At 33.0% G+C, this 16,613-nt stretch overlaps 1 protein-coding gene across 1 annotated transcript in view; it reads right to left on the bottom strand.

Moving 5' to 3' along the window:
* Window positions 1-16,613, bottom strand: part of ITGA2 (integrin subunit alpha 2) — a 142,274-nt gene that overhangs the window by 64,544 nt on the left and 61,117 nt on the right. Inside the window, exons 7-11 of the mRNA XM_051971141.1 lie at window positions 15,522-15,670; window positions 7,816-7,966; window positions 4,984-5,149; window positions 1,757-1,833; window positions 1,126-1,264 (exon numbers count right to left, since the gene is read on the bottom strand). Of these exons, the coding sequence (XP_051827101.1) occupies window positions 1,126-1,264; window positions 1,757-1,833; window positions 4,984-5,149; window positions 7,816-7,966; window positions 15,522-15,670 (682 nt within the window). The remainder of the gene's footprint in view (window positions 1-1,125; window positions 1,265-1,756; window positions 1,834-4,983; window positions 5,150-7,815; window positions 7,967-15,521; window positions 15,671-16,613) is intronic.

Genomic DNA, 16,613 nt, shown 5'->3' with positions numbered 1-16,613 from the left:
ATAGGTTCATGAAGAGCTAAACATGACTGAAAATAACTGAATAACAACAAGACAATATTTCATTATCTTATAGGGAGGTACAGCCTGAAAGACTAGAAGACCTAGATTTACATAGTTTCTTATATAGACTGATTGTGTTTAACAAAGGTGTTGTGAAGTTCAAATGAATGAATATAAATAACTTTGTGAACTTTAAAGATGTTCATTATAATTATTATTGTTAATTATTATCTAGCCTACAGTCATTAAGTCTCTAATTTGGTGATGATTTCATTCTAAAAGCCTTTTACTGCACTCCTCCTAAGCTCCAGAAAGGTTTATGAACAATGCAGGGATCTGCTGTTAAATGTTTAACAACTGGACTGGGGATTATGTAATATATTTTAAGTTTAATCTTCATTATTAACACTTTTGTAAATCCAGATAATCAACAAAAAATAATTATGTCCTGACTTGTTGTGACTTTCTGAAGTGTAAATCCTCACAATGAAAACTGAATCATTTGATCCCAAACAAGTTGGAGCAGACTATAGTGCACTCCTGTGAGTGATGTGAGCAAGTTAATTAACCTCTCTTGGTACACTAAGCAAATATTTGACATTCTAAGTTGCAGAATAGTTGTTGATCAGAATTTGTAGAGGGAGTTTCCTCACTAGGTTTCCAAAAATTTTAACATCCTCCCCACCATTATACCCTATTCTCTCAAATTGTTTATAATCTAATATATAATGCCAAACTGATAAATATCAACAAAGTAAAGTGATTCAAAAGTAAAGGTGACACATAATTAGAAACTTGTAGGGCAATGAGTTAATTTAGGAAAAGTTTCAGGGAAGAGCAAGTCAAAATGGTGGAACAATTAGCAGGTCAAATCGCTAGGTAAAGAGTAACAAGAGGAGCAGCTTGGTGGCATAATGGATAAAGCATCAGCCCTGAAGTCAGGAGGAACAGAGTTCAAATCTGCCCTTAGACACTTAACACTTCCTAGCTGTGTGACCCTGGGCAAGTCACTTAATCCCAATTGCCTCAGCAAAAAAAAAAAAAAAAAAAAAAAAAAAAAAAGGTAACAAGAAGACAATTTCATGAAACTCAGATGTTCTGGAGCTAAATAATGCTATATCTTACCTAAATATGAACTGTGATTTCTATCTTGCAGAACTTTTTCAAATGCTTGTCTAGAATAGATGGAATATCCATCGGATATCTGTTGCACAATTGTTCCACTCCAGGCATATGCCCCAACTGCACCCAGTGTCAGAGCACCCTTAAAATAATTAAAAATGAAGATTATTAATAAATTTCATTTTTGAAACACAGATTAGATGAATCATTAAGCTAAACTATGTCTTAATTCAACAGAAAATGTTTAACATAAAACAAATGGTTATAGTTACAGAATCAACAAGCCTAAACATTCTTGTTAAAGGCAAGCCAAGTTACATGAAACTTTTAAAATACATGATCAAGTTTTATGGAGCAGCCAAACCTATTACATAAGTTCACAGTAACGAGTTATTCCCTAATAGAAACTCCCTCCATTCACCAAGGTTTTGTTCCAACATTCTCCAGGAATACAGAATTCTGCAAATATAAAATCCCCATGAATAAGTTGAGTAGGCATGATGTAGAAATCTAAAACATCCTTTATTATAGATTGGTGCATCCATGATCAAAATGATAAAATTGACTACAAAATTTTAAACAAAACAAATAATACAACCAGAAGTCTGAGACAGAGGTCTTCTAATATACTTACATTTTCAGGAGAGTAATCTGCACTGAAACCAACTTGTGACATTTCCATCTGAAAGTTATCACCTCCTTGAACAGTACCTGAGAAATTAAGTTTTTGTAAATGATATTTATGTCATCAATTTGGAACACAATTTATAGTGGGAGAGGGAAGAGAACGAGTCATTTCATCAAGGTAAAGAACTTCTTAAGAAGTGAAAATTCCTTCCACCAGTGCAAATTAGTTTGTTGCCTGCACTGAGAGAACCCATGATCACACAGCAAATTTGTGTCAGCTTGAACCCAAGGCTTCCTGTCTCCAAGATTTAACTCTTCCCTTTTCATTAAGTCATATTATTTTGCTTAAGTTTCATATTCACCAAAAATATGAGAAATTTCTAGATTTTTGAATTAGTATGATAACTGAAATTCCCATTAAAATACAAGAAAAAAAGATCTTTGAATTACTGAAGATTTATGAGTGCTGATTTAGCTTTGCTAAATTTTTTGGGTCTAAAATGGGGCTTTTAGTGGTTTTGAGGGCAACTCAAGAAAGATAAACAATGATGAAAAGCAAAGTCATGATTATTGTCATTTATTACTTCAAGACGTGAGTAGGAAAGATCCAAATTTTCAGTTATATTATAGTTTGTATAGTCATTTTTCAGTTGTGTTTGACTTCATGATCCTGTTGAGGTTTTCTTGGCCAAAGATGCTGGAGTAGTTTGCTATTTCCTTCTCCAGCTCATTCTACAGAGGAGAAAACTGAGGCAAGTGGAGGTAAGTGATTTGGCCAGGGTCACACAGCCAGTAAATATCTGAACTCAGATCTGAATTCACAAAGATAAGTTTATCTGTTTTTATGTCCACCTCTTCTTATCACAACATTTAAATTTAGACCATTTCTTGTACAAAAGTCATTACTGTTGTATTCTAATTATATCTATTATATATTTCTTCATTAATCTTTACAATTACAATTGCTACAATTTAGATTCTTTAGAAAATTCCGCATTAGAATTCGTATTCAGTAAAATTCTTGTTCACATACCATCACTGAAAGAATTCTAGTGTTTTTTTTTAATTTAATTTTTATTTAATAATTACTTTATATTGACACTCGTTTCTGTTCTGATTTTTTTTCCCTCCCTCCCTCCCTCCGCCCCCTCCCCTAGATGGCAAGCAGTCCTTTATATGTTGGATATGTTGCAGTATATCCTAGATACAATATATGTTTGCAGAACTGAACAGTTCTCTTGTTGCATAGGGAGAATTGGATTCAGAAGGTATAAATAACCCGGGAAGAAAAGAATTCTAGTGTTTAAAATATAGATGTCTGTTTTAGGGAACAAGTTGGGATCACTGAAAATGTGAAGTCATACTTTAAAAGTTACTCAGCTTCTTCAATTCTCGGCTCAGTTTACTGTCTGAGATGAATGTTCTGATAGACATTTAATTCTGGGTCCAGTTTGTTGTCAATCTACAAAGCTTGGAAATAAGATCTATGTTCTGATAGACTTAATGAAATGACTATCTACCTGTACCTATAATCTGGATAAAAATCATTCTTTACCCATTAAGTTTTCCCTATGTAGACTGTTACCCAACTCTTGTAAGTTGTTTTTGAGCTTGTTAAGGAAGTTGTATAGCATTCTGGGACTTGATACAATCAGCATAACTTCTGAAAGAATTCACAACTTAAAAGGTATTCCCTTTTCCTCTAATTTTACTCAGGACTCTTCCTGAGACAAAAATGAACTTCTTTGAAGAGTATACACTTCACTGTTGTATATCTCAATTAATGATAATCAAAAAATCACTGCATGAAGCTACCTCTGTAGTTTGTAGTACTAAGGAATCTTGTATGATCTTAATATATACATGGGAAATATCTCTAAATCTCTAATTAGAGGACAGCCTTAAACAATATTATGTATTATGTCTTACTAAGTCAAATGCTTTGTTATAATCAATGAACAAAAACAAGAATTTTATATAGTTTCCATCATTTAGGCAATTGTGTGGTGTTAAGGATGTGGTCTGCTATAAGAAACCATTTGTGGAAACCTGCCTATTCTCTTCTCATATTTTCATTAAATATATCTACTACTGATGATCAGTCTTATAAAGATTTTTATAGAGATGAGAAAGTAGACTTTGCAAAATTTAAATCTTTTGAGTCCTATTCTAAAATAATTTGTCATTGTTTTATACTTAATCATAATCCTTTGTACATCTTATCTAAAATATGTCAAACTCCATAATAAAATGTACTGTTCTGGAATAAGCAGCAATTTATATAGTATAAGTCTAATTAATTCTTAATCTTGTAAATTTATGGTAGATGGTAAAGGGCAGTACCCCAGAAAACCCACCAATGCAAATAATTCCTAAATTACTTCTCTGTATCTTTGGAATTTATCTTTTAATTGTCACCTCCATCATTTCAAGAGACTTCATACTGGCTTAGTAAATATTAACATCACACATCAGTTTGAGGTAAAGGAAAGAAATGTTTTGGGAGATAGAGAGAAGTAAGTTTTTAAAGAAAGCTAGGTAGCTTATTGGTTAGAGAGGTGGACTGGGAGTCAGGTTAGCTGTATGACCCTAGACAAATGAGTATCTTGTTTAAAGTAGAAATAATAATAGCACCTACCTAACAGGGTTTGATTTTTATTGGACTTTTTTTTTTGGGGGGGAAAGGGTGTTGAATCAGGTGAGAGATTATGTATAAAATACATTGTACTAGATAAATATCAGCTATTATTATTTTCATTGATACTCTAGTATTTAGAATTTAGAAACTAGTTGGTTGAATAAAGAGTTAGGAAGATCTGGATTTAAATCTGTTTTCATACCCTTTACAAATTACTTAACCATGTTTGGCCCAGTTTTCTCATCTGTAAAAATGAGCTGGAGAAGGAAACGGCAAACCACTCTAGTATGTTTGGGGGAAAAAAAACCCCATCATCTCACATGAGATCACAAGGCATTGAACACAACTGAAAAAAATCTAAACTCAATAATTTGGAATTTGCCTTGGACAAATATGAAATTAAGAGCTAACTATACAAAATTAAACAGATTTCATTTGCCCTCCCTATGTACTTTCTAGGGGCCCAAAAATAACTATTGAAAAGAAGTACTCTAATTTCTACTGATCTGAATGTCTTCTCTGCCTGAAATGTTAACAGAATGAATATGTTTAACCTTGAAATTGTACTGATAGGATATTTGGAAGCATCACCATACCTTCAATGCTGAAAATACGCTCGCCCAATGTCCCAGCCTTTTCCAAGAGCGCATCTTCATCAGAAACATTAAAAAAATATCTCTCTGTTGGAGTACTAGCAATTGCTTTGATTTCTTTTATCAAATTTTTTGTGTCAAGTGCATTTCTATTTAAGTATCCAAGGACCTAGATAAAAATTTGAGGGAAAAACAGGAAGTTGTGATCTATGAATTCCAAATTTCCTCTACAAACTTTTTGACATTACTCAGTAGACAAGTGAATCAAACCATATGTCTAGGTCCTCACCACCTCTACCTCCCTGACAGTAACAAAACTTGGGAAGAACAGAGATATATTATCAAGGAACTTTGGTAGATAAATGATCTGCTCTTTGTTTTTTACCATCTATACTTGCAACATTAAAAGAGAGAGCTCTTGAGTCTCAAACTACAGAATGGATAGAGCAATTTTCTGCTTATTAAGTAACCATGACTACTTCTTTATTTGAAAGGCTTGAAGCACTTTATATATATTAGTTCTCAAGACAGTAAATGAAGGGCAAGAATCATTACTCCCCCCACTTTGCAAATCTGAAAAATAAGGTAAAGAGAAGACCATTTACTTGTATACTATATTAAATCAAATAAATAGATGCTTACTAAGTCTCATGATCCTTTACCAAAATGGACATTAAGATATTCAAAGCACTTAAGTAATCATCAAATATGAAAACATAAGACAAAACTAAGGTAAAAAGATAAAGCATATGATACTGAATGAAATGAAAAAATTAGACTTAACTTGGTATTGATCTTCCATAATCACATGTACATAAACAAAAACAAAGCCAAGAGTATCCTGTCCTCTTTTCCCTTACTCCAAACTCTTTTAAAATGGTTTATAAGCAATATAAACACATGGCTCTCTGTCTCCCACTATCATACCTTTGAAATAGCTGTCTCCCATGGCTATAATGTACCATCTCCTTTTCTTTCTGCCTCATAGAATCCTATCTGCCCTCAGGACTTGGATGAACAACTACTTTCTCCAACATGCTTTTCCAGAATGCTAAATTTTTTAGTGTTCTACATACTTGATTATTTCGAATTTAACTACCTTACAATTACTAGGTAGTTAGATAATGCAGTGAATAGAGTGGCAGACTTGGAATAAGGAAGACTCTTTGGAAGTTCAAATCTGGCTTCACACAATTATTTGTGTGACCCTAGGCAAGTCATTTAACACAGTTTACCTCAGTGTCCTCATCTGTAAAATGAGCTGGAGATGGAAATGACAAACCATTCCAGTATCTGTGCCAAGAAAACCCCAAATAGGGTTATGAAGAATTTGACAACTAAAAAATGACTATCAATGCCTTAATTTTACAATTATACTGATAGATTGCTTGAATATTCAGGTAATCCCCTATTTCAAATATCTGACTTAAAAATGACTTGAGCTTATATCCATTTCTAATTGCTATAGCCCTAATCAAGCCCCTTCCTTGTCAAAGTCTTGTATTCACCCTGCAAAGTTTAGGCAGTCTCCTTCATGCCCTACTGGAGCTCGGCTATTTATTACAAAAGAGAACAACAAAGGAAGCCCAAACACATATTCCCATAGGGCAATATTAAAAGATATAATTGGTTTGCTTAATTTCATTATAGTATGGTTTAACTAGGATTTTGTGATCCAGCCTGAAAATATACTTTCCTATACGAACATTTTTTCTAACATCATATATATATATATATTTTTTCTGAGCTTTAAATAACCAACTTGCAAAGGAACTTTATGAGTGCCTATAGCAGTCTTTTTTAAGTTTAAAACTTAACAGTTTTAAATATAATATTTTATTTTCCACAATTACATGTTAAAATAACATTATAACATATACAAAAGTTTTGTTTCAAATTCTATCTCCCCCTCCCTGAGATAGTAAGCCATTCAATATAGGTTATATGTGTGCAATCATTTAAAACATTTCCATTTTAGTCACTTTTTACCAAAAGACTCAAATTAAAAAAAAGAAGAATGTGAGAGAAACAGCAGAGGGAAGGGGAAGAGAAAGATCACAAGACTGCATCTTTTAGTCTGTATTCAGACAATGTCAGATTTTTCTCTGAAGGCAGATGGCATTTGTCATCATGAGTCCTTTGGGATTGTTTTAGATCACTGTAAATCATTCATAATTCTTTGTTGTACAATACTGCTATCATTGTGCACAATGCTCTCCAGGTTCTATTCACTTCACTTTGCATCAGTTCATGTAAGTCTTTTCAGATTTTTCTAAAACCATCATGTTTGTCATAGAACAATAATATTCTATCACAACAGATTTTGCAGCTTGTTTAGCCATTTCTCAAATGAGGGGCATCCTCTTAATTTCCAATTCTTAACAACCATAAAAAAACTACTATAAACATTGTGGGACAAACAGGTCTTTTTCCTTTTTAAAAATGTCTTTTAGGATACAGATTTAGCAGTGGCAATGCTGAATCAACAGATATGTACGATTTATAGCTCTTTGGGCATAGTTCCAAGATGATCTTCAGAATGGTTGGATCAGTCCCAACTAAGGAATATTTCTTTAAAAAGAATGTAAAAAAAGGAATAATCCTACACATTGATGCTGAAAAAAAATGGTAAATGGGAACGACAATGGAGGTTTTAATGTTTATTCAATGTTATTGGAATAGACTTTTGAAAAAACTTTGCTAATCCTGTGAATAAGTAATGTTGAAATACCAGTGTTTTTTTCTAAAAGAATTTAAAAATCAACTATAATGTTCAGTGTTAAAGGAAGGTCAAAAATTTTCAGAGTTGAAAAGGACATTTTTAAAGTTACTTACTGCTATGCCAAATCTAAGTATGTTGTCATCATTGCATTGATCAATAACTTTTTTCAACATAGAGCCATCATGAGATTCACCATCTGTCACAACCACCATAACTTTGGTAGCACTGGGTCGTCCACCAGAGGCTTCAGAATAAGCAAAGTCTCTGGAACATCAACAAGTGAAAGTTAGTCAAAAGGTTAAGTATAATACTTAATTCCTATCACATAAGTATCCTGAAACATGATAATTTTTTCTTTCCAAGAGCAGTACTATATGTCTACGTGTTTTCTGTTAATATATGTAGAGAAATCAAAAGGTTGATTATTTTCATGAGTTATTGCTCTTCCTAAACAGTAGGGTATAGTGGAATGAACAATAGCCTAGGAGTCAGGAGATCTGGGTTCAGATTTACCTTTGACATTAGCTATTTGACAGTATTCACTGAATCTGTTCAGCTTACTTAAAATTCTCTGAGTCTCAGTTTCCATATCTGTAAAATGAATCTAATACTTGTACTACCTATCTCATTGTTATTAAACTCATGAATTGATTTAAATACTAATATTATTCTATAATCATAAAAATTTTCAAAAATACCAATAAGTTAATTTATATGCATGACAAGTTAAAAACATTTTTTCATACAATATTTCTTAGAATTGTCTTCTTACAAGTAGTATTAATTCTTAAAAAATCAAGAAATATTCATTTTATACTCAATCCCTAGTTAAAAGCAATACATATAAAAGATGCTCAATAAATTAATTTTACTCATTCATGAGAAAAATCGTACTTCTGATAGCAAATGTCAGAAATGACCTTTATAACTACATCCTGCTGCAATTAAAAATTCAAGAGAACAGTAATGCCACAGGAATTTGACCAACTTTCAGTCTTTTGTGGAATTCTTTGTATGCCTATTTCCACATTAATCCAAAGGATGAAGAAGAAAAGTCTCTTATGGATTTTGCATCCAAAACATGTCACCAACATAAAATGGATAAAAACCAGTTTAGTAAAGTCACTTTAATTTGATATGACTTTTCTTCTTTAACATAAAGCTTCTTTGAACAAAGGGAATAAGACAAGAAATTTAGTCCTAAAGATAGGTAAGAATAAAGAAGGCACTACTTTGGTCCTACATAAAGTTGACTTTTGCCAATGACTACAGAGAGAAATCAAGTTAATAAAATCTGGAACTGTACCAAAAAATTTTTCATCATTCTTCTAAACAGAGTCTTTATCTTATTAAAAAGTAGCCTTCCTTAGAAATGCAATTGGGAATGCTAGAAGGAAAAAACACAAATATTCAATAATATTTTACAGCTATTTTCTAAAATAATTTCTTTTAGAAATGGTTTAAAGATGAAATATTTATTTTTCTCTAGAAATTTTATTTACAATATTGGCAAAGAAATTTTACTTCTGGAATGCATCTTACGCCATATGTTTTGTCATTTCTTTCTGAAATATAAGCCATTTTATACAGAGATTGATGTCTCTTCTCTCCTTATATGGCACATAATGCTTTACACATTGCACTATTTAGTTTTGGGGGTGGACCTGTGATTATTAGCATGGAAAACTCCACATAGAGAATGTTCTTTCACTATTTAATTCCTTTGAAACTAAGAGTTATAGGGAGGTAATAGAGGAATGCAGGTGATAAGTAACTTGACTATACTGCTCCGTAAGTCTACTTCTTATAAGCCTTGGTTTCCTTAAAATTCAGTTCAACCACTTATTTTTTTTCCAGGAGGCCCTTCTGGTCCTCCCTGTACAAGTGCTTTCCCCTCAACAGCTACTCTCCATATACTATGTGCCTATGTTATGTTTTCTCCCCCATAAGATTGTAAGATCCTTCAGGGCAGGGACTGTTGTTAATTTTTCTTAATATCCCCAGTGCTTAGTACTAGGACAATGTATGGCACATAGTAAGTGTGTAATATATACCTAATGATAAATTGAATAAGAAATTTTACAAAACTGAAATAGAAAAAAAGTAGAGTGACAAAGTCAAACTTAAAAAAGATTTAACCAAGAGAGGAATCTATATTATAGGTCAGTCATATTAATATTATTTTAGATAAATGTATATATATGTGCATATACCTATGTATTTATGTATGTATATGTGTCTCTCTGTGTGTGTGCAGGTATATGCATAAATATTCCATTTAATTAAATTACATTCAATGTAGCCTATTTGGGAGATATAAACGGTAAGTATGGGAAAAAAAGTAAAGTAAAAAGTACACAGCAGAGAACAAAAGAATAACCTACAAAAAAGCAAAGAAAAGATGTCGTGAATATGTCTTCTTTTATTATGCATGTTTTCTTGAAATGGAAATTTGTTATCATATATTTTGAATCTTCCCTGATGTTCTACTGGGCATATGACAATGTTTTGGTTGTTTTCTTTTTTCTCTTTTGTTTTTTTTTTCTTATTTAGCATTAACATTTAAAATAAATAAGCTTTTAAAAATTGAAATAGTTGAAGTGTAAGCTTCTTGAAAATATGACCTATATCATATTCATATATATATATTTCTTATTGATTATAGAAAAATTGTAAATAAGAGATGCTTAGGAAGCATTTTTTATAGAAAGGAATGATATATAAAGGAACTTTTATATAAAGTTGCACCAACTGACAAAGCAACTTCATTTGTTTATTTATTTTGTCCAGACCTGTGATTTCCACTTATAGGAAATTCCCTTGTGTGGAAACCCCCTTTTACTCCCCTCCTCCCTGAGTCCTCCCATCTCCAGGGATCAATACTTGTCTATAACAATCTGTAAATTTTCAGTCGTAGAGAAAAATCTGGAAGACTAAAAGGTTAAGAAACTTGTTCACTTAAATCCAAGAGAAACTGAATATTTGCACATGCCTTCTTTACTATAAGGTTAATCCTATCTCCCTGTGATTTCATTAAATATATTAAATACACAGACAAAAAGGAGAATGAGATACACAATTCTGAAGGAAATGAATGTGAAGTCAGATGATCACCAGACACAGTGGAATATTATCTAATTTGATGATAAATAAGACTAAGAAGCTAATGATAATTATTTACTAAATGCTTACTATGTGCCAGGCACTATGCTAAACTAGAAAGGCAAAGACAAAAGACCTTCCCTTCTCTCAAAGAATTCACAGTCTAATGAAACAGACAATGTGAAAACAAGTACATATGAACAAAATAAATACAGGATAAAATGATAAAATGGAGATAATCATCAGAGGGAGGGCACAGGCTTTATGAGGAATCATAGAAGATGAGATTTTATCTGGGCTATGAAGGAAGCTAGCGAAACCCGGAAACAGATAAAAGGAGAGATCTTCCAAATATGGGGAAAGGACAGTGAAAATGCCCAGAGTATAGAAATGAAGGGTCTTGTTCAAAGAACAAGGAGGCCAGTGTTACTGTATCACAGAATATATGGCAAGGAGTAAGGTTTAAGAGAGGCCAGGTTGCAAAGGAAGGAAGGGTATGAGCATTTATGAATGAATGATGTGCCAGATATCATTTTAAATGCTTTTCCAAATATTATTTCGTTTGATTTTCACAACATATGGGAGACAGATGCTATTATTACCTTACTATTATTACAATATTTGAAGAAACTGAGGCAAACAAGTTAAGTGCCTAGGGTCACACACTAAGTTTCTGAGGTGGGATTTGAACTCAGGTCTTCCTGATTCTAGGTTCAGAGCTCTATCAACTGTGTACATAGATAATGATCTTAATTACAAAAAAAACTATTTATGATTGATCCTGAATAATATGGAGCCATAGTAGGAGAGTGATATGATCAGATCTGTACTTTAGGAAGATTACTTTGGTAGTTGTATGAGGAATAAATCAGAAAGAGTACAGATAAAACAGTGAGACTAACAAGTAGGCTACTCCAACAGTCCAGGTGCAAGATGATGAGAGATATTACTTAGGACAAGGTTATGAAAAGATTACAAAAGTGTTTCTAATACCACAGTATTCACTATGCTACAAAGAAGAAACTTCTATTCCAAATTTTAAACTCAATCAATTATACTTACTGATACATAACTATAATTTCATAATGAAAGTCATTTGCGGGAGGACAAATAAAGCATTCCTATTAGAGAAATTTGCTTCACAAAATACTTTTCTGTAACACATTCTATAAAATGAGAGATATTGGTCTAAGTGGATATTTGCTAAACAGTGTTTAAGAAGACATTCAAGAATATAGTATGTATATGAAAAGAATTACTTAAACCATAATACTCTTAATGAAAAGAATTCTTTCTGTGAATACATTTTAGATATACCTCTAACCTTTCTAATCTTAATCTTGACAGAGAGTTCATTTACACGCAATGCAAGTATTTTCAATTGGAGTCCAATTCTCTTCATAAATACATTTTGGTATATGTGGCCATAAAAGCATGGTATTGGGTTTTCTGCACATTTTTTAAACACCAGATTTTACTCATTTACAATCCAAAATTTTTTTCCCTCTTTTTAGCAATGATAACATTATCTATCTATCTATCTATCTATCTATTTTTTCCTGAGGCAATTGGGGTTAAGTGACTTGCCCAGGGTCACACAGCTAGGAAGTATTAAGTGTCTGAGACCAGATTTGAACTCAGGTCCTCTTGACTTCAGGGCTGGTGCTTTATCTACTGTGGTACCTAGCTGCCTCCAACAAATACATACATGAGAAAAGTAGAAATCATTTTTTTATTCTCTGATTATAAAACATAGGCAAGGAATATGAAGAAAGGGAAGCTGCATTCACCCAATGTAGGTCATGATAGCTGATATGCCCATTTGTTCATATTTAGTCTTATTACCTGTCCCTGGAAATAGTCACTATAGATAGTATGAGGCCATATTGTTACACTCTGTGACATTTTCTGCTTCCTTGTAGCAGAGGCCATATAAGCAAACCAAGAAGAATTCATTATTTATGATGTCAGAAAGCAAGAAGATGAAGATGACCCATGGCTTCAAGGACTCCTCCTGGCAGGTCTGGATGGACACAAAGAGATGCCCAAAGAAATCTGTACCTGCTTTCTAGTCCACAAGCTACTGACTGTGAACACTATCACTCCTATTTTCTGTTTGTTTATTTGTTTGGTAAAAAGTTAGAAGGGATATATTGACAAGGGTTATGAGGTGAATTAGAGAAAAACTAACAAAAGTCCAATCTCATGGAAATCAAAGGAGAGGAAAAAAGTTATGTGTGGAGGAGGAGAAGCATTTATTAAGCACCTTCTTTGTGCTAAACTCTGTGCAAAGCATTTTATAAATATTATCTCATTTGGTCTTCACAAAATTTTATATTTGGGGAAACTGAAGCAGAGAGAAATTAAATGACTTGCCCAGGACCACTCAGGTAGAAAGAATCTAATGCCAAATTTAAATTCAGGTCCTCCTGAATGCATGGCCAGTTTTCTATTGATTAATACTACTACAATTGAAGTACCTAGATCCAAGTCTTATTTTCAGTACTTACTAGTTATGTGATTATGCCCAAGTAATTTTCTCATTCTAAGTTTCAGCTTCTAAGTCTATAAAATGGGAATACTTACACTAGCAAAAGCCATCTTAAGAGTTGCTGTGAAAAAATATTACATAATTATGCTTTATTTCAAGGTAAGAATTATCAATAATGTTAATTGCCATAAAGAGATCAAGAAAGAGGATTAATTTTAAAAGACTTCTAAATTTTACTATTGGAAGCTTACCAGTGACATTCAAGAATGTAGTTTCCTACAGAAGCTATCCTGGAGACAAAGTTCTACCCCAAAGAAGTTTTTGTTTCAGCAGCTAAAAAGTGATTAGGTGCTAGAGAAATAGGATAAATCAATGGGGATAACTTTTTCCCAGAAGTGTGGTTGTAAAAAGAGGGTGAAAAATAGGATTGTAATTTCAAACTTTAGATGGGAATAAAGAAGGATAGCATAACCTTGAAAGGATTTGGAATAGAGTGGAAAAAAGAGACAAGTGAAGAAAAAGAAAGTGAGGATAATTACCTAGAATGGGATATAGGGACTGAATGACTCCTAGGGGTGACTGAAAGTGTCACTGAAATGACAGTTGATGAGAATCCAAACAGGACAGGAAAGTAAATGAAGCTAAAAAGATAATGGATCAGGAGAAGGCGGCTGAATAGAAAGGGGAAAAAAAGTATATTTTCTGACATGGCTAAAGAGCATCACTAGATGGAGATGAAAAGGCACAAGGCTGTCAGAGAATGAAATTAATTAAGTCTAAGGTAGTGGAGATGGATAGCTACCGGACTTGAAAAGATCAAGGAATTTGTCAGTCTGGGATATCAGAAGGGTTTTATATATATTAACAAAAACTTGCGCAATTTATAGACATTTGATGAATTCTAAAGCACTTGACCACAAGCAACAATAATGATAATCCCCAAGAGTTGTAAATTAACAGATGTTAGTCAAAACAAAAACCTTGAGTTGACAGTAGACTCAAAGCAATGACCCTGATCAATTAACTCTTTATATCACTAGATGACAGAACCTAGTCTATCTTTAATCAGATAGTGGAAAATATCTAATTATAAGTTAGCTTTTCCTCCTGTAGTTTTAATTATACCATTCATAGTCCTTTCAATTTTAATAAGTCCCTTGAATAGAACATTTTTAAAAGAATCCATTAGCTCTCTAAATGTATTCATACAAGTAGTTTCTCATACTGTGGACTCTACATTCTCCTCAGCAAGTCTACTTCAATATGTTACTTTATGCAATGAAGGGTAAAATATAAGTATACTTATATTCTAATTTTCCTTTACTGCTTTTCCACTTCTAAGATTCTCTTGCTTTTTTGCCTTGCCTAAAACTGCTTCTGAGTATCAATCAATCAAATTAACCAATAAACCCAGGCAGTGTGATAATTCTATTGCCAAAAAAGTGCTAAATAGGAATATAAAAAGATGTAAAAGAAAATCCTTGCTCTCAAGGAGTTTACTAACAGAGGAGTCAACATGCAAACATACACACACACACACACACACACACACACACATATATATATATATATATAGTGTAGAGGACAAATAGGAAAGCACTGGAACTAAAAGGGTTAGGGAAGGCTTCCTATACAAGGTGGGATTTTAATGGGAATTTAAAGGAAACCAGAAAGATCAGTAGTTAGTGTGGAAGAGAAAGAATGTTTCAGGCATGGGGGATGGCTAGAGAAAATGCCTGGAACTGAGAGGTGAAGTTTCTTGTTTACGGAATAGACAGGAGAGCATGTCACTGGATGGAAGATGATGTGGAAATCAGGAGTAAGAAAATTGAAAAGGTAAAAGAGGATTAGCTTATGAAGGAAGTAGAAGCAGAGCATTTTAACTTGCTCCAGGAGACAATGTAGGAAGTTTTTTGTGGAGAGGGAGATAAGGGGGAGAGGTCGTGACATGATCAGACCAGTGTTTTAGGAAACTCATTTTAATGGTTGAATGGAAAATGGACTGGAGTGGGGAAAGCCCATCAACAGGCTATTGCAATAATCAAGGCATGGAGGTGATGAGGGCCTATACCAGTGTGCTGGAAGTGTCAGAGGAGGGGAGGAAGCATATCCCAGAGATATTGCAAAAATGAAATTAAGCAGGCCTTGTCAGTAGCTTGCATATGGTGGAAGCAGTGGGGGTAGAAAGACATGGAGATATAATGAGGAATGCAGGATGACTCCTACCTGGCATATTGAATTGCTTTGAAAGTATTAGTGAGATCTCCACCATGTTGGGTTGTTTGAGATGTTGCTTTAACCATTTCTTCTTTTGTTTTAAAAGTACTCATGTTGAAGACAACTCGTGGATAATTTCCATACTGAATTAATCCCACCTTGAAAAAAACAGAAAGCATATTAAAAGAAAAGAAAAATGGAAGTCTTACTAAATTATTACTCCTGTGAAATACAACAAGGCTTAATTGGTACTCTAAAGATAGAGTTTGGACCTATGTTTTCATTGGGATAGGAAACTGTGAGGGCAGGAAACTCCTTCCCTCAATGTTGGTCATCACCTTTTCTGCAACTTAAGCTTAGATAGTAGTCTAGAACATTGAAAAATTAAATGACTAACCTAAGGTCACCCAGTTAGTACATATCAGGGTGGGATTTGAACTTGTGCCTTCAACTGCCTCTCTAAAATATCAGTTAACCTAATATATGGTTTATTTTAAACAAAGATTTCTCTTGGGCTTGTTAGTTTGTTGAAAGAGTGTTTTGCCTGGGAAAGTTACAAGTTTTGCTTATATATAATGAAATAAGAGACAATGCAAAAAAAAAGACTTCTAAAATGATTGTATGAATGCACATATATGTGTGTATAATTCTAGATATTTATGTATGTGTGTATGTATATGCATATGTGTAAGTATATATGTATGTATATATAAAAGTACACCTGTACTTAATGGTTGCCTTCTTGAGGACAATGAAGAGGAGAGTACAAGAGGGAAAATAGAATAAAATGAAAAGTGTACAACAGAGAACAAAAGAAAACCTACAAGGAGGCAAGGAAAAGATGGACAACTCTGAATACATTGTATAGTATTTATTATATACACTTTTTTGAAAAGGAAATTTATTGGGTTATATTTTGAATCCTCTTATATTCTGCTGTGCACATGGCAAAGTTTTCCCCCTCCTTTTTCTATTGTGTATTTAAGTTTTGAATAAATAATAAAAATGAAAATGAAAAAAATAAAATTATTGTAAACATGGGATGGCTCAAAAAAAAAAGCCTTTTTGTTATGGCGACAAATCTGAGTAGATCTGTGTATC

Source organism: Antechinus flavipes, chromosome 1, assembly GCF_016432865.1.
Source record: "Antechinus flavipes isolate AdamAnt ecotype Samford, QLD, Australia chromosome 1, AdamAnt_v2, whole genome shotgun sequence".
NCBI lineage: Eukaryota > Metazoa > Chordata > Mammalia > Dasyuromorphia > Dasyuridae > Antechinus > Antechinus flavipes.
This window is presented reverse-complemented; position numbering and strand designations above follow the sequence as displayed.